At 37.2% G+C, this 19,834-nt stretch overlaps 1 protein-coding gene across 1 annotated transcript in view; it reads left to right on the forward strand.

Annotated features, from left to right (window-relative positions):
- Window positions 1-570: 570 nt before the first annotated feature.
- The window catches only part of UBE2E3 (ubiquitin conjugating enzyme E2 E3), a 286,958-nt gene continuing 267,694 nt past the window's right edge, over window positions 571-19,834 (forward strand). The window contains exons 1-3 of the mRNA XM_053698520.1: window positions 571-724; window positions 1,791-2,017; window positions 4,156-4,206. Of these exons, the coding sequence (XP_053554495.1) occupies window positions 1,824-2,017; window positions 4,156-4,206 (245 nt within the window). The 5' untranslated portion in view covers window positions 571-724; window positions 1,791-1,823. The remainder of the gene's footprint in view (window positions 725-1,790; window positions 2,018-4,155; window positions 4,207-19,834) is intronic.

Consider the following 19,834-nt stretch of genomic DNA (forward strand, 5'->3'; position numbering starts at 1 on the left):
TTCCTTCCCATTTCTTCTCTTGTTAAACATATGACTATAAAAACGAACTATAATCAAACAAGAACTCTAATATCAGTATTTAACAGATACTTTTTAATAGTTGAGGAAAACTGAATCTGAACCATTTACTTAAACTCAAAAGTGGGAGATTGCATATATTAGGTAGAAAACAGTCCCTGCTGAACAAGCCCCTAGTCTCTCTCTAACCGGAGATTGCATATAATTGTGATATGCAACTAATAAAAACTCCTTGTCCCTGTTTAACACGGGATAAGGCGCGCGAACGATTAATGCGCGTGCTCGCTACGAAACACACTATGCGCGCTGAAACTTGCTGACTTCACCAGTTTACCTCGGGAGGGAAGGCGGTGCTTATATCCCGTGATGTCTCCAATGACGTCCGCCTGAGGCTCGGGTATTTTTTCTGCATGTATTTTTTCTGCTCGCGCTTTCTTTCGAAACAGTCCGCGAGTTGGTCACCGCCCACAGCCTTATCATCTTTCCCCACCTCCTCCCTCACTCAGCAGCGCCACCTACAGACGGCGAACACGCGTTGCAGCTAAACCGAGCTTTTTCCTCCTCCTCCCCCCCTCCTTCTTCTTTTCTTCCGACTCTCAATGTTCGGCAGCCGGCCGGAGCCTGCCCGTTTCCCCGGCTCTGTATCTTCAGGATTCAATTTTTCCGGCAACAAGCGGTGTGAGAGCAGTACGGACTTACTTCCAAGGTAAAGGAGAAGCGGTGGGGGAAGCGAAGGGAGACGGGGAGAGCCATCAGAAAGCGATCTTTGTTCTTGTTTTCAGCCCCAGCGAGGAGGGGGGAGAGGGAGCTGAAACTGACTTCACGCATCAGTTGGTACACCATGCTGATATTGGAGTGCCTCCTGCCTACCATAACAAACCGTCAAAACCCTCTCTGTCTCCCCCAACCCCCTCCATAAAGGCTGTCCACGTCCCCCACCAATCCTCTCCTTAAAATCGGCCACCGCGACCTCCCCTAGCCACCCCCTCGTGCCCTTTAAAGAGCCCGGTACCGGCCTTTCTACAGAGCAGAGGGGGTCTCTGGTCAAGATGTCGGAAACCGGTGCATTGAGTGTGTCTCGTTGAGATCTGCGTCCCCAGTAGATGCTTCTGGCTCCCAGCAATGTTACTAATCAATAGTCCTCTTCACTTATTCCTTATTTAGGGTTAATCCTCTGAACCCTCCCCCCTACACTTTGAAAATCAATCAGTAAATTAACATTAGTATGCGATATTGGTGGCACAGTAATTTGCCTCACTGTAAATATTTACATGACATCAGTGATTCTTGTTATTTACACTATATGTCAAAAGTTATTAATTTGCTTTGGCTGAAGTTCACCCTTACATTTAGCAGCACTGTGCAAAGAGAGGAAAAAAAACATTGTCCTCTGAGGACCTTTTCTGTTTCGTTTTACATTTTTTTTAATTTTATTAACATTTCATTATAATAAATCATACACTAAGCCATACAAGATTATTCTGTTTACATACTCTAAATATAACAAGAACATGTGCATAATGTTTTGATATCCTAATTTCAGAGAAAATTGGGCTCAAATAATCAATCTGTTTTATGAACTGTCTTTCTAGCACTGTATACATTAAGATCCAATTTATCCCAAGTCTACATAAATGTATTTAGTGAGATAAATCTACAACTAGTTTTTTTAGACTAGAGCGTTAATGCTTTAGAGATAAACAAGTGTCTTCTCATTTCCTAGAGCCTTAAACTCTGCAAATTACATAATGTTTTGGGTCCTGCTTCCATAGGTAATAACTAGAAGAAGCTAAATCTCCACCACAATGTCTAGTGACAGGCAAAGGTCAGATGATGAGAGTCCAAGTACCAGCAGTGGAAGTTCAGATGCAGATCAAAGAGATCCACCAGTACCAGAACCAGAAGAACAAGAAGAAAGGAAGCCTTCCGCTGTCCAACAGAAGAAAACCCCCAAAATATCCAGTAAAACCACTGCTAAACTATCCACTAGTGCTAAAAGGTAAAAAAAATAATAGTGGCTATAATAATAAACTTGAAGCCTATGGTAGCATTTACTTTGCTGCAAAGAGCAGAATCCAAATGTTTCCTTTTCAAAAATGTACTCATCACCATTAGTCTGATTAGGTCTTTAAAGTTGAGGTAATTCTATAGTGTCATCACTTATATTTATCAGGGTGGAAATATAAATAAAACAAGCTATAATTTTTTTTTTAAAGCCACTAAGGATGCACATTTCTATATTTCTATAAACACATTTCTCCTTTATCATGATTGAGGAACCAGAAGTACATTTTCATTAGCCAAGGCTTTAGTTATATTTCCACTGTAAATTAAATTAATCTCTATATATATTTTTGAAAGCAAATACTTTTATTGGTACCTAATTCATAGCTTCAATGGATTGCATTATTAATATATCAATCATAATTACTTACTCCTGTGAAACAGGAGGCTTGCCAGCAAAGCAAATTGCTACAGAAAAATCTCTACTTGCATAATATTTTTTTTTTTTGTAGCTGTAATAGTTCAGATAATGATTCTTAAATTTCCATGACAAAATAAATATTGTTTTAGTTTCCTGAACTGTTTATAGAATGCATATTCTCACCCACCCTTGTCTCATTGATACCATTTGTTGTAATCTAAACCTTTATTGAACATGTGATTTTTTTTTTTCTTCAACTATTTATTAAGCAATACTACTGATTTTGTTTCCATATTGTTTACTAAGTAATCCGTTTAGCTGCTTAAGAAGGTCTAAGTTTGCAGTGTTTTAATTTAATGTTTAAAAGTAATACTAGTTGTGATACAAAAAAATATTTTGTACTTAAGTCATATATTTATTGTAATTTTCATGCAGTTAAAGTGTTATACCTGCTGTTTTTTTATGAATAGACATTGGCATACATTCATTATATTTGTAAGGCAGATAAATATACTGGTACACCATTTTAAAAGTAAATTTACTGGTTTTCACTATTGGGTAATATTGAACTATCACTGTAACACATTGTGTGGTGTTTCATGCATTCTATAATTTGAAGGGGAAAAAAAGTATACATTTAACTTTAACTGTCCACATTAACTATTGCTTTAGATCTCATAATTGATGACTGAGATTTCTTTTATGAAAACAATGGTTTTAAAAGCTTTTACAACTACCCTATGGGCAAAATTATTATTATTTATACATTTGTAATATTTCAAGTGACTTGAAGTTTGTTGTAGTTCTCTAATCAAAACCAAACTTTGCATCTTTCTTACAAATGAGTCTGCGCTATAATGGTAATATTGGAACTATTTGTTCCATAGCTATAAATAGTTTAGTTGATAAATTATAAAAGAATACTTTTTTTTTTACACCTGTGAAGTTGCATTTAAAAGTGCAAATTGCTTTTTTAAAAAAAAAAAAAAAAAAAAAAAATTCAATGTGGATTGCTACTTTTTGTGGAAATGCATAAAAATAAGTTTTTTTTTTCATTTTTTTTTTTATCTGAGCAAAGTCCTTTGAATGTAAACAAGTCCATATCTGAGGTATTATAAACAACAGTAGAAATGTTAAACATATTTGCTGGGCTGTAAAACTTTAGTACATGATTGTTCATAGAAGTGTGGCAAAATTGTTAGCAACTATAATTAGAAATGCTGGGGTAAATGAAAGAAGGGCAAAGCCTTAAAACCCCCCCCAAAAAAACACAGAATAGGGTTTTTAATGTTTCTGCTGCAGCTTGTTCCCCCCCCCCTCACTAAGATTACTGTAACACTGTCAAAAATACTGGAGTTCACCCCTCCCTTTTTATCTCATTTGCATATAAGCTTTAAAATGAAATCTCTCCACTAAAATGTATTTAGATTCTAATTAAACACACTTTTCTAAGAACATTGTAGCATTCTCTATCTGTCTGTAACATTCTGAGCTGGGATATGGGTAGAGACACCCTTAGATTACAGCTGCAAACTTCCCTGCTATATGATTTGGGTTATGCCTCTGAGAACAAAGAGGAAGCAGCCATGTTAGCGTTACTGAAGGCAAAGCCAATCTTGCATTTAACAACATCATGGTAGAGGGCAGTGTAATTCCTTGATTCCACAGACAGTGTTTGATATGCTTTGTATCTCTTTGCATTTCACCTACAGAATTCAGAAGGAGTTAGCTGAAATAACCCTCGATCCTCCACCTAATTGCAGGTAAGTAATATGATATACTTGTTTTATCTGGTAGCATTTGATAGTGCAGCAGTGTGCTAGAAGGATCAGGTTTTGCTTCTTTTCTCCCTGTAAACTTTTAGAGATGACAAATTATATATGCAAAACATTTTTAATATAGGACTGATGTTCTTTAGGTTGTTGGATGCTTTTGGTGATATGTACATTACCTGTATAAATGGCTTGTTTTGTAGCTACATTTATTTACTTTTTGATCTAATTTAACCCTGTATGGTAATGCATTGCTGATTTTATATTGTATTACTTTTTATAATATTACACGTGTCTTGGATTGGTATGAAAGATTGTTCAGTATTAAAAAAACTAATTTCCTAACTGTCACATAAATCAATCTCCTTTCTGTTGAACAGACTGTGACTTTAAGATCTTATGCTCCTAGTTTTTATTTGCAAAAACTGAACCAATATTTATATGTAATATTCATCATTCTTCAGGTATATATGTTAACCAAATATTGCTTTACCTTAGTATTTATCATATAATTGTCCAAACATTATATTTGATTCTTCTAAATAGAGTAACATATTTTGTCCACACTAGGCTTCAGTCTGTCACAAACTATGAACTCCTAGGAATAAGTGTGTGTTGTATGTACATTCTTATTGTATGTATGTCTTCAAATTCCTTTGGCATAAATGACAAAAAATATAAAGGAATATTCTGTCATTTTTGGCACTCTCCAGTTTGTCATCTTAAATATTATGGATATTGTGTGGTAGGGTTATTATATAATGTTTGATGATAAACTAAGGTAAAAAAAATGTGATTGATTTTGCTATGTATTTTTCTTTCTTTTAGACTGAATTGAAACTTTAAGTTAAAGGGATGATTAATTGCCCCCTTTGAATACACTGATACAGAATGTAAGTGATATTTTAGATGGAGTTGAATTAATGTGTAATGAATATGCACTATAATATTTTAATCTTACTCTGAAATTCAAATATCCCGCGCTCCAGCCGGCCACTTCAAACTATTTTTTAGTGAGCTAACGTTTTACACTGTTCTCCAATCAGTGCTCTACTTTTGAAGTGGCCGGTTGGCGTGAGGTATATTTTATTTTCAGCGTTACATTAAAAAGTACTTTATAGCACATCTTCATTACAAATGATTAATTAAACTCCATCTAAAATATTACTAACATTCCTGATCTGTTTGTTCAAATGGGGGGAATTTTCCATCACTGTAAAGTTTCAGCACTATGTGCACTACAAATACAATACAGTGCAGCTTTGTTTCTAAGTTACAGATTTCAGTGAGTTTAGTTTAGATGTTTGACTGCCGTACCTTTTTTCTATACTAAAGTATTATGCCAATTTGGTTTAGTTTTTCTTATGAATAAACAAAATCAGTTGTTAATAAGCAGATTGTTATTGTGTTTAAATTACTTTCCTAAATACAGCATGAAATAGGCTTTCTTAAGCAAAGGCTGTTTATTAGTAATTACTGGCTTGATTGTGGTCATTGCAGAAAGTTATGTAAACTCTTGGTAAACGTTAATTACAACTGTTACTATGAAATCCTTTGTAAATGTGTGTTTATATCCACGTGGCTTTCATTTTATGCAGAAACCTTTACCATGAAACTGTTTTAAAATCATTGATTTGTCTTTTGTTTTTGGCAAGTGGCAATATAATTCAAGTTAAATCATATTTGCCTGAGTTTTTATTTTTATTTACTTTTTATTTACATCTTGTGGATGCTTGTCTCATGCAGCCAATTCAGCCCCAGGAGTTGTCCCTATCAATAAGTGATCAATAGTATAGGCATGCCAGTTGTACACAAACATGGTTTTTAACCGAAACAACGTGCTATAGCCCTTTTCATAGAAAATAATTTCTAATATTTTAATTGCAATCTTGTATGTATCACCAATATGGAAATTCTGGACCGAATCCGAAAATCCGGGATGCACACTTTTATTGAAAGTAACACACTAAAATTGGACAAAAATATCTTAAAACAATAATATGCTACACAATAATTTTACCAAGAAAAAAAAAACCAGGCAAACCATAATGCCATTTTCGGCCAAAATGTTTCTGCGACCAAAATTTTGGTTCATCCTTGCTTAAAACAATTATAAATATCAATATACTGTATTATTCTTCATTTAGTTCTATGTAACAGAATCATTTAACAGGTGTTTTTTTTTTTTTTTACTAATTATCCAAATAAAGTATAGTCCTAGAAAACTCATTATATGCAGAACAGTAAGTCAAGTAATAAACTTAAACAGCAGCTCTAGGCTAGCATCAAATTTGAAACATGCTACACAATAATTTTACCGAAAATAACAGGCTAAAAATCCGAAAACCGAAATAGCCATTTTCTGCCGAAACTTTCTGCGGCCGAAATTTCGGTGCATCCCTAATATATAATCTATCTATATCGCTCATACAGCGCGTTAGGGACCGGAGCCCCGCTTTAAAGTGAAACAAGGGAGTTTTAGCTTTTTATTCACTTGCCAGTGTGCTTAAAAAATGTTTGAACTAATATATATTATTATTATTATTATATTAGTAGTGCTACATTTAGTTTAACACTAGCACAGCACAGTATTCAATTAGGATTCAATAAATACTGTACCTGTAAAATAGTGACAATTACTGTAGTAAAATTTGCCAGACTATAGCACTGAGACACAGATTGCACTGTAATGCTGTAAACAGAGTGAACTTAGCATAACAAAATGGTGCCAGTCACTTTTCTTGCAATCTCACAATGATTACGCCACAGAGCGCTGTATTAACGAATCGCTGTAAAGTGAAGCGCTGTAAAGTGAGGTATACCTGTATATATAATGTGTGTGTATATGTATGTATGTGTACTAATCCGAAATCTAGACATTCATTATTTTTATTTTTAAATACAATTATTAAAGTGAATGTCAATTTTGATGCTTAAGTGCCCGGTTTATAAAAATGCGATTAAAAACAGGGGCACTTTAATTCATCAAAATTTACATTTCACTCCTGTTGAGAGAAAAAAACTTACCTTTTAATCTTGACAGCAGCTCCAGCTTCCTCCGGTCGTTGCAAGCCATTTCTGACATCAGAAATGATGGATAGATCATCCTCCAATCACGGCTTCCCCCCGGGGGAATTAGTGTCTGATTGGAGGAAGCCAGATTCATAATTTTAGACCCAGGAAGAGGCTTTGCGATGGGTGGAGGAAGCCGGAGCTGCTGTGAAGATTAAAAGGTAAGTGGGTTTTTTTTTTGTTTTTTTTTTTTGTTTGTTTTTTTTTATCAACAGGAGTGAAATGTAAATTTTGATGAATTAAAGTGCCTGTGTTTTTAATCGAATTTTTAAAAACCGGGCACTTAAAGGCAAGATAAACTTGTGTACACTCGTTAACTATTTCTGAAATATCATTTAAAATTAGCATAACTTTAATTCATCATTTTCTATGGACATATATATATATATATATATATATATAATCTATATCTCCGCAATTCTTATTTTTAAAACTTCATACATCAACGATTCCTCGGCCTCCCGACTTTTCTATAGAAATGATTGACACTGCGCTACCACTGTGTCCTCCAATCAATGCTTTCTCCACATGGTGGTGAACACAGCATATCATACGTCATAGGTGCGCAGAGCGCATGCGTCCGACCGTAATCCTCTACACTATGGACCGCGCGCGTTCATGAGTCGTGCATGCGCAGTGAAAATTACAGTGTACTTTAGCAAACAGCTGTGCAGAGAGAGATCTCGTAAATAGTAAGTATAACCAAGTTGATAGTTCACGGACAATAAGGTAAAAGACTCTGTCTGATACATTCAATACAATGTATCTTACGGAAGTTGCGCATGCGCACAAGTTTTTTTTATCCGGAAGTTGATCATGCGCACAAGTTTTTTTGTTTTTTTTTATCTGTGAACGAGCAAAATGCCGACGTAGATAGCGGGTGGGTTGGGTCTCTACGATGAGACAAAGAAAAGAGGAAGTAGAAGCGGGGAGGAGTTTTACACGAAACGGTAGGGATAAAATAATTTATTTTTCATTAAAATACGTTATGCAAAGTTAATAAAAACTTAGCGACTGCATTTCAGTGTTAAATAGCACACTATAGGTGTTTTCAAATGTACCAAACTTTACCTTTTACTTTAAGCATCAAAATTGACATTCACTTTAAGTTACAATTTTCTCCTCCAGTAAATCACAAACTTGTCTTTTAGTTACTTTGTGTTTTATATATATATATATATATATATAATCTCTATCTATCCTTGTTGAATCTATGCCACGAAGAATTAAGGCAGTTCTGAAGGCAAAAGGGGTTAGGTTGCATGTATAAACTGTAATAGAACCTGTAAATATTATATTGCCTAAATGACATAAGATATTGTTGCTTACTAAACATGCAGGTTTTGTGTGTGTGTATAATGGATAATAGATATTAAACAGTAAAACGCTAGTTATAATAATGCATTCAATGCAAAGATTGGTCTGAGAAAAACATTACGTTCCATCTTGCCAGCACCCACTATCAGTCAAGTCAGTGTAATTAAGAAAACTACCAATTTTCAAAGTTAAATACAGTAAAAAGTGGAAAAATAATTAAAATATATTGGAATGTTTATTGTGGTGTTTTTTGTTTTATTTTACTACACACACTATCATTTTATATAAAATGTCACTGCTTTAATGTCCCTTTTTAAATGTGTGATGATCTTTCCTTATTTTTCTATAGTTCTTTGTTAGCCTACTTCCTTTGCACTGAACAATAAGGCTAGTGTGACATGGGCACATTTTAGGTTTTCTTACAGGCATATATATTCTCTTTTTATTTTGTTTGACTGCTCATATCCTAACTCATAGTCCCATCTGTTATAGTTTAACAAACAGGAAACATATAGGGGCTCATTGACCAAGGATAAAATCCTGCAAGAGTAAATCCTTAAATCCTTTTTGTTTTACTTTTTAAATTATCTAGACATTTATAGTTATATATTTTGTAATTTATATCTAATTATGTAGTCTCCTAGGTTATGAAATATTCTGAATAAATTATTAGTCTTTGCTAACTCCAGTATTGCAATGACAGTATATGATTTTACAATATTTCTTCTGTAATTTATGAATGAATGTACAGAAACTCAAATCATTGGATTATAATTAGTGTTGTGAACAAGTTAATTAAGTTTATTATCTTCTGTAGAAAGCTTGTTAGGTCAGATATAAAGCTAAATTTGCTGCTTCTTTATATTCCTTTTTTAATCCATTCTAGAATGAAGATTATCTGCTGTGAGCACTAATGATTTTTGTTTCCCTCCAGTGGTGGTATATTCCCATTAGTTTGCTGTTCGTTTAGAATGTTTCATATACATATAGATATTGCAATTGACATGGAGTAGAATTTTTTTTTCTCCAACATTGGTGTGTCCTGTCCACGGCGTCATCCTTACTTGTGGGATATCTCTTCCCCAACAGGAAATGGCAAAGAGTCCCAGCAAAGCTGGCCATATAGTCCCTCCTAGGCTCCGCCCACCCCAGTCATTCTCTTTGCCGTTGCACAGGCAACATCTCCACGGAGATGGTTAAGAGTTTTTTGGTGTTTAAATGTAGTTTTTATTCTTCTATCAAGTGTTTATTATTTTAAAATAGTGCTGGTATGTACTATTTACTCTGAAACAGAAAAGGATGAAGATTTCTGTTTGTGAGAGGAAGATGATTTTAGCAGACAGTAACTAAAATCGATTGCTGTTTCCACATAGGACTGTTGAGATGAAGTAACTTCAGTTGGGGGAAACAGTTAGCAGACTTTTCTGCTTAAGGTATGACTAGCCATATTTCTAACAAGACCATGTAATGCTGGAAGGCTGTCATTTCCCCTCATGGGGACCGGTAAGCCATTTTCTTAGTCAAACAGAATAAAGGGCTTAATATGGGCTAAAAAAACTGGTAGACATTTTTATGGGCTAAATCGATTGCTTTATTTGGGCATTTTATTCATATTTATGCTGACAATTCGCATTTATAAACTTGGGGAACGTTTATTAAACGGCAGGCACTATGTTAGACACCTTTTCCAGTCAGGGGGCCTTCCTAGTTGTAGACTGAGCCTCATTTTCGCGCCATTACTGCGCAGTTGTTTTTTGAGAGCAGGGCATGCAGATGCATGTGTGAGGATCTGAAATTTGCTGGAAAAGCTTCTAGAAGGCGTCAATTGGTATCGTATTCCCCTCTGGGCTTGGTTGGGTCTCAGCAAAGGCTATAGCTGGGACTGTATAGGGGTTAAATTTGTAAACGGCTCCGGTTATTTTAAGGGTTAAAGCTCTGAAATTTGGTGTGCACTGTGGTGAAATTTTGGTAATTTTTGAACAATTCCTTCATACTTTTTCACATATTCAGTAATAAAGTGTTTTCTTTTTAAAATTTTTAAAGAGACAGTAACGGTTTTGTTTTAAAACGTTTTTTGTGCTTTGTTGACAAGTTTAAGCCTGTTTAACATGTCTGTACCTTCAGATAAGCTATGTTCTATATGTATGAAAGCCAATGTGTCTCCCCATTTAAATTTATGTGATAATTGTGCCATAGCGTCCAAACAAAGTAAGGACAGTACTGCCACAGATAAAGAAATTGCCCAAGATGATTCCTCAGATGAGGGGAGTAAACATGATACTACATCATCTCCTACTGTGTCTACACCAGTTTTGCCCACACAGGAGGCCCCTAGTACATCTAGTGCGCCAATGCTTATTACCATGCAACAATTAACGGCTGTAATGGATAACTCCATAGCAAATATTTTATCCAAAATGCCTACTTATCAGAGAAAGCGTGATTGCTCTGTTTTAAACACTGAAGAGCAGGAGGGCGCTGATGATAATTGGTCTGTCATACCCTCACACCAATCTGAAGGGGCCATGAGGGAGGTTTTGTCAGATGGAGAAATTTCAGATTCAGGAAAAATTTCTCAACAAGCTGAACCTGATGTTGTGACATTTAAATTTAAATTAGAACATCTCCGCGCACTGCTTAAGGAGGTGTTATCTACTCTGGATGATTGTGACAATTTGGTCATTCCAGAGAAATTATGCAAGATGGACAAGTTCCTAGAGGTTCCGGTGCACCCCGACGCTTTTCCTATACCCAAGCGGGTGGCGGACATAGTAAATAAGGAGTGGGAAAAGCCCGGCATACCTTTTGTCCCCCCCCCCCCTATATTTAAGAAATTATTTCCTATTGTCGACCCCAGAAAGGACTTATGGCAGACAGTCCCTAAGGTCGAGGGGGCAGTTTCTACTCTAAACAAATGCACTACTATTCCTATCGAAGATAGTTGTGCTTTCAAAGATCCTATGGATAAAAAATTGGAAGGTTTGCTTAAAAAGATTTTTGTACAGCAAGGTTACCTTCTACAACCCATTTCGTGCATTGTTCCTGTCCCTACAGCAGCGTGGTTCTGGTTCGAGGAACTAGAAAAGTCGCTCAGTAGAGAGACTCCATATGAGGAGGTTATGGACAGAGTTCACACACTTAAGTTGGCTAACTCTTTTATTTTAGATGCCGCTTTGCAATTAGCTAGATTAGCGGCGAAAAATTCAGGGTTTGCTATCGTGGCGCGCAGAGCGCTTTGGCTAAAGTCTTGGTCAGCGGATGTGTCATCCAAGACAAAATTGCTTAACATCCCTTTCAAAGGTAAAACTCTATTTGGACCAGAATTGAAAGAGATTATTTCAGACATCACTGGGGGAAAGGGCCACTCCCTTCCACAAGATAGGCCTTTCAAGGCCAAAAATAAGTCTAATTTTCGTTCCTTTCGCAATTTCAGGAACGGACCGGCCTCTAATTCTGCATCCTCTAAGCAAGAGGGTAATGCCTCACAACCCAAACCAGCCTGGAAACCGATGCAAGGCTGGAACAAGGGTAAGCAGGCCAAGAAGCCTGCCGCTGCTAACAAAACAGCATGAAGGAGTAGCCCCCGATCCGGGACCGGATCTAGTGGGGGGCAGACTCTCTCTCTTTGCTCAGGCTTGGGCAAGAGATGTTCAGGATCCCTGGGCGCTAGAAATAGTTTCTCAAGGTTATCTCCTGGAATTCAGGGAACTACCCCCAAGGGGAAGGTTCCACATGTCTCACTTATCCTCAAACCAAATAAAGAGACAGGCGTTCTTACATTGTGTAGAAGACCTGTTAAAGATGGGAGTGATACACCCAGTTCCAATAAAGGAACAAGGAATGGGATTTTATTCCAATCTGTTCGTAGTTCCCAAAAAAGAGGGAACTTTCAGACCAATTTTGGATTTGAAGATCCTAAACAAATTTCTCAGGGTACCATCGTTCAAGATGGAAACCATTCGAACGATTCTACCCACTATCCAGGAAGGTCAATTTATGACTACCGTGGATCTAAAGGATGCGTACCTACATATTCCTATCCACAAAGAACATCATCAGTTCCTAAGGTTCGCTTTTCTGGACAAGCATTACCAGTTTGTGGCCCTCCCATTCGGGTTAGCCACTGCTCCAAGGATTTTCACAATGGTACTAGGGTCCCTTCTAGCGGTTCTAAGACCGAGGGGCATTGCAGTAGTACCTTACTTGGACGACATTCTAATACAAGCGTCGTCCCTGTCAAAAGCAAAGGCTCATACAGACATCGTTCTGGCCTTTCTCAGATCACACGGATGGAAGGTGAACATAGAAAAAAGTTCTCTGTCTCCGTCGACAAGAGTTCCCTTCTTGGGAACAATAATAGATTCCTTAGAAATGAGGATTTTTCTGACAGAGGTCAGAAAATCAAAACTTCTAAGCTCTTGTCAAGTTCTTCATTCTGTTCCACGTCCTTCCATAGCGCAGTGCATGGAAGTAGTAGGGTTGATGGTTGCAGCAATGGACATAGTTCCTTTTGCACGAATTCATCTAAGACCATTACAACTGTGCATGCTCAGACAGTGGAATGGGGACTATACAGACTTGTCTCCAATGATTCAAGTAGATCAGAAGACCAGAGATTCACTCCGTTGGTGGCTGACCCTGGACCATCTGTCCCAGGGAATGAGCTTCCGCAGACCAGAGTGGGTCATTGTCACGACTGTCAGATCCTTCCTTTTTTCTCTGCTCACTGCCCCTTTAATGAAATTACCTGCCTATTTAAGACACACCTTTGCCTCTCTTCTATGCTGGATTATCTGCAATTCTCACCCAAGTGTGTGTGAAACTGAGCCAATCCGGCTCCTCCTATTTTCCCCAGCATCTCAGAGCGGCACTCTCGCTCTCGCAACTGACCGCAGCTCCTACTTTCAGCTCCTCTCAGACCAGTATCGGCTGCTCACCGCTGACGTCATCAGCTACCGCCTGGAGGCATTCTCACACAGCTCCACGCTGCAAGCCGCAACCTTCCGCGGCCCCACATTTAACTTTGCACACCTCTGTTTTCAGGACTGACTAACAGGTCGTATATTTACCAATACTTCTACTTGTTACCTTATATTTACATTCGCTACAGTAACTACTTTGAACAATATCTCACTGAATATCTGGACAGTATTGTTGCATGAACCTGAACTTTAATCCTGCCTAATTAGTTTACTGCAGACTACAGTGTTTGTAGGATCAAACTATCTAGCTGGCAAATATTAATTACAGATAGGTTAACTTAGCAAAAGTCTTATTCTGTTAACCAACCTGTTACACTATACATATTTTTTGTCAATTTCCATATTAATTGCTATAAGAAATCCTGTATGTTTCACTCACTATAGTGAACAGTCAAACAAGAAATAAAATTATAACAACGACCAACGCCAGTCTAGTGGGCTGGGGCGCGGTCTGGGAATCCCTGAAAGCTCAGGGTCTATGGTCTCGGGAAGAGTCTCTTCTCCCGATAAACATTCTGGAACTGAGAGCGATATTCAATGCTCTCAGGGCTTGGCCTCAACTAGCAAAGGCCAGATTCATAAGGTTCCAATCAGACAACATGACAACCGTTGCGTATATCAATCATCAGGGGGGAACAAGGAGTTCCCTGGCGATGAAAGAAGTGACCAAAATAATTAAATGGGCGGAGGATCACTCCTGCCACCTGTCTGCGATCCACATCCCAGGTGTGGAAAACTGGGAGGCGGATTTTCTGAGTCGTCAGACATTCCATCCGGGAGAGTGGGAACTCCATCCGGAGATCTTTGCCCAAATAACTCAATTATGGGGCATTCCAGACATGGATCTGATGGCGTCTCGTCAGAACTTCAAGGTTCCTTGCTACTGGTCCAGATCCAGGGATCCCAAGGCGACTCTAGTAGATGCACTAGTAGCACCTTGGACCTTCAACCTAGCTTATGTATTTCCACCGTTTCCTCTCATTCCCAGGCTGGTAGCCAGGATCAATCAGGAGAGGGCCTCGGTGATCTTGATAGCTCCTGCGTGGCCACGCAGGACTTGGTATGCAGACCTGGTGAATATGTCATCGGTTCCACCATGGAAGCTACCTTTGAGACAGGACCTTCTTGTTCAGGGTCCATTCGAACATCCAAATCTGGTCTCCCTCCAGCTGACGGCTTGGAGATTGAACGCTTGATTCTATCGAAGCGTGGGTTTTCAGATTCTGTGATAGATACTCTGGTTCAGGCCAGAAAACTGGTAACTAGAAAGATTTACCATAAAATATGGAAAAGATATATCTGTTGGTGTGAATCCAAAGGATTCCCATGGAATAAGATAAAAATTCCTAAGATTCTCTCCTTTCTACAAGAAGGTTTGGAGAAAGGATTATCTGCAAGTTCTCTAAAGGGACGGATCTCTGCTTTATCTGTCTTACTACACAAAAGACTGGCAGCTGTGCCAGATGTTCAAGCATTTGTTCAGGCTCTGGTTAGGATCAAGCCTGTTTACAGACCTTTGACTCCTCCCTGGAGTCTAAATCTAGTTCTTTCAGTTCTTCAAGGGGTTCCGTTTGAACCTTTACATTCCATAGATATTAAGTTACTATCTTGGAAAGTTTTGTTTTTGGTTGCAATTTCTTCTGCTAGAAGAGTTTCAGAGTTATCTGCTCTGCAGTGTTTTCCGCCCTATCTGGTGTTCCATGCAGATAAGGTGGTTTTGCGTACTAAGCCTGGTTTTCATCCTAAGCTTGTTTCTAACAAAAATATTAACCAGGAGATAGTTGTACCTTCTTTGTGTCCGAATCCAGTTTCAAAGAAGGAACGTTTGTTACACAATTTGGACGTAGTCCGTGCTCTAAAATTCTATTTAGAGGCTACAAAAGATTTCAGACAAACATCTTCCTTGTTTGTTGTTTATTCTGGTAAAAGGAGAGGTCAAAAAGCGACTTCTACCTCTCTTTCCTTTTGGCTTAAAAGCATCATCCGATTGGCTTATGAGACTGCCGTACGGCAGCCTCCTGAAAGAATCACAGCTCACTCCACTAGGGCTGTGGCTTCCACATGGGCCTTCAAGAACGAGGCTTCTGTTGACCACATATGTAAGGCAGCGACTTGGTCTTCACTGCACACTTTTGCCAAATTTTACAAATTTGATACTTTTGCTTCTTCGGAGGCTATTTTTGGGAGAAATGTTTTGCAAGCTGTGGTGCCTTCTGTTTAGGTAACCTGATTTGCTCCCTCCCTTCATCCGTGTCCTAAAGCTTTGGTATTGGTTCCCACAAGTAAGGATGACGCCGTGGACCGGACACACCAATGTTGGAGAAAACAGAATTTATGCTTACCTGATAAATTACTTTCTCCAACGGTGTGTCTGGTCCACGGCCCGCCCTGGTTTTTTTAATCAGGTCTGATGAATTATTTTCTCTAACTACAGTCACCATGGTACCATATGGTTTCTCCTATATATATTTCCTCCTGTCGGTCGAATGACTGGGGTGGGCGGAGCCTAGGAGGGACTATATGGCCAGCTTTGCTGGGACTCTTTGCCATTTCCTTTTGGGGAAGAGATATCCCACAAGTAAGGATGACGCCGTGGACCGGACACTCCGTTGGAGAAAGTAATTTATCAGGTAAGCATAAATTCTGTTTTTTTTTTTTTTTACAAATGAAAAATGTCCCTAGTGTTTAAATTAATTAATATAGCACAATACCAAACAATTATAAAAGGAGAATCAGAGAAACAAAGAATTAAATACACACAAGAATAAAAAATAGGTTTAATGATTAAATATGTATCAACTTCATTTGGTAAAATAAGAAATGGCCTTCATTTTCCTCTAACAAGATTTATCTTACAAAAAAGTACATTATTAAACCATTGGGTGAGTTAACAACACAATTAGGTTAGTGGTATCAAGTGTCTCTAGAGTATGGAACTGTTGAGGCTTGGGGATTTTAAACCTAATAATTGTGACTAATCTCCACTATATTTAAGCTATTATTGTAAATGTCTCATACATATCCCTTTACTGGTAAGAAGGTGAGTCTAGCCCAAACCCTGACAAATAGCCATTTGACCCTTATCCATCCAGCACCAAAGTTTACAGTAGGCACTATGTAGTCCAGAAGGTAGTGTTCTCCTGGAGTTCTGCCACACCAAGAACCTTTTATCAGGCAACCAGGTAGTGGTGTGTGATTTATCACTCCAGAGAACATGTTTCCACTGCTCCAGAGTCCAGTGGCTGCCTGCTTTATACAACTCCAGCCAATGCTTGGCATTCCACATGTTGATGCGAGGCTTTTGTACAGCTACTCGGGCCATGAAATCCCATTTTATGAAGCTCCGTACACACAGTTCTTGTGTTGATGTTGCTTCCACAGACAGTTTGGAACTCTGTAGAGAGTTGATTTTTTAGGTGCTTCAGTACTCGGCAGCCCCACTCTTAAAGGGACAGTATACACTTATTTTCATATAACTGCATGTAATATACACTACTATAAAGAATAAGATGCACAGATACTGATATAAAAATCCAGTATAAAATGGTTTAAAAACTTACTTAGAAGCTGTCAGTTTGGCCCTGTTTAAAATGTAGCTGGAAAGCCCACTGCAAGTGGGAAATAAGACACACCCCTTCTTTTGCATATGAAAAGACCCTTTACACAAACAGGAGCAAGTTGGAGAAGGTAGCTGACAGTATTCACATAAAACTTTGGGGCTTGGTTAGGAGTCTGAAAATAAGAGCAATGTTATTTAAAAATAAGCAAAACTATACATTTATTTAAAAAAAAAAACTTTATGGGCTATATAAATAGATCATCTACAAAACATTTATGCAAAGAAAAAATGAGTGTATAATGTCCCTTTAAAGGGACATTAAACACTTTGAAATGGTAATATAAAATGATAAATCATATGTATAAAAAAACCTCTGCAATATACTTTTATTTATTTTGTCCCCTTTTCCTGTAATTCCATTCTGAAATTGTGAGCTTTTCAGTTCATGTTAGAAATGGAAGTTTAGAACACTGTTATATTACACACAGCTATTGGCTGCACACTCTAGTGAGATATTTATAACTGTCCATAATTGGCCACAGCAGAGAAGGTAACCTAAGTTAAACATGGCAGCTCCCACTGTTTCATAGATGCTACAACTTTACACTTATTTTGTCAATATTTAAACAGCTAATGAAACGTTAAAAAATACATCTACATGTTATTCTCAGACTAATCTTTTCTTTGAATGCATCATCCTATCTTGCATTTATTTAGTGTTTAATGTCTCTAAGTTTGTGTGGTCTACCACTTTGTGACCGGGCTGCTGTTGCTCTTATACATTTTAACCACACTAATAGCACTTAGTTAACTGAGTCTTTTCTAATTCAGACATTTCTCAAGCTGACTTGTGTCAAAGGTGGCATCCTATAACATTGCTACATTTAAAGTCACTGAGTTCTTTAGTATGACACATTATACTGCCAATGTTTGCCTATAGAGATTTCATGGCTGTGTGCTGGATTGTATGCACCTGTTAGCATTGGGTGTGGTTGAAACACTTGAACTCAATAATTAGTAGGGGTGTCCATGCACATAATATGTGTGTCTGTCTATCTGTATCATATATTAATATATGTAAGAAAAAATAAAAGATGTAAAATGCTAGTGGCTCCCTGGATTTTTTAGGTCTTGTGATAGAGAAGTGTCAGGTATTGTACAATTCAGTAACTTCAAAAATATGTACTTTGCTAATATTTTTTATTTACTTATCTAAAGCTGTGGCCAACAAATAGTACATATCTTTCTATTAACATACTAAATATGTGTAAATTACGGTGGAAATGAATTTCCTTTAACCAGATTTAATTGTTTTATTTCAGTAAAAATGTAAACAATTTATATTTTGGTTAAACTGCTTATCAACTTTTTTTTTTTTTTTTTGTAGGGGTGTTTTTTTTAAAAATATTTAAAGTAATTTAAAGGTGGACAATTTTAAATTAAACTGGCAAATCCTTGATACTAAATGTTTTTCATCCCATGATATTAGGGAAATACTGTGCATTTGAGTTCATGTTTTGCCTCATTGGGTAGATAGAGTGTCCTAAATTGAACCCCATATTTGATTGTAGTTGTAATTAAATATTGTAGATCTCTTATTCAAATTTTGCTAAATATAACATGTTGTCCCAATAAAAGTAGACTGTATAATTCATATCTATATTTTGCTACAAAACTTAGTGTTCTTAGAAAATATGAATGTTAAATACAATGGAGATTTTTTCATCCTGTTTTTTTTTTTTTTCTGCAGTCTGGAATTGAACTAGATCTGATGACTTTTTAGAAAGGATCATCATAAATTATTACATAATCTATTTTTAGCTGTAAATAAATATCAGAAGTCTTAATGTATTCTCTCCAAGATGGAAGACTCAGCAAGATGTATACACACATTTGTAAAACTGCTACAATACATGCCTTCCACTGCATATACAACTATAGGCCATTAACATGTGCGTTTGCTTTGTGCATGCTCAGTGGAACGTAACATATGACTATTAGCATCTTGTTAAATGGATAATAACTGTATCATTCTAACAGTGATAACCTTTGAAATAAGAACAAACATGTTTCCTCAAAAGGAGAGGATCTCAATTTTAAACCTAAGTCTCAAAAAGCCCTTGAGCAGTTAAAACATAAAGTCAGCTGTATTTACAGAGTAAAAATGTTGTGTGATACTTTCTGCCAATAAAGGGCTCTTAAAATCTTTGGGAATGTAAGGAATTTCAGATTTGGAAGCATTTCACCATTACCATTTGAAGCTATATCCCCGGGGTCATTAAGGAGACTTTTGACTCTGGTCCTTCCTTGTTGCCTCATTACTTTTCTGGGCAGTAAGCCGTATGTAAAATAATATTACATACAAAAATATCTTGACTCTCCCATTCAAGTTAGAAGTCCCTATTCAGGGATCACCCATACTGTCTTCTACCCCCCCCAAAATAAATTCCTTTTCCACTTGGCCATTGTTTCCTTTCCATTATATTTCAGAATCGTTTCACCTTATTTGAGCAAAAATAGCTTATTATATTTCAGCAAGATATCCATTTCTTCGTGTGTGAAAATGCTCGGGATAGAAATTCTCTTCCACAGTGGTATATTTTTCACAAATCAGTCAAAATAAATGACTAGAAAGAAGCCAATACAAAAGTATTACATCAAATCTAGGCTTCATTCTTGTTTGTAAATT

This window comes from Bombina bombina, chromosome 1 (genome assembly GCF_027579735.1).
Source record: "Bombina bombina isolate aBomBom1 chromosome 1, aBomBom1.pri, whole genome shotgun sequence".
Lineage (NCBI taxonomy): Eukaryota > Metazoa > Chordata > Amphibia > Anura > Bombinatoridae > Bombina > Bombina bombina.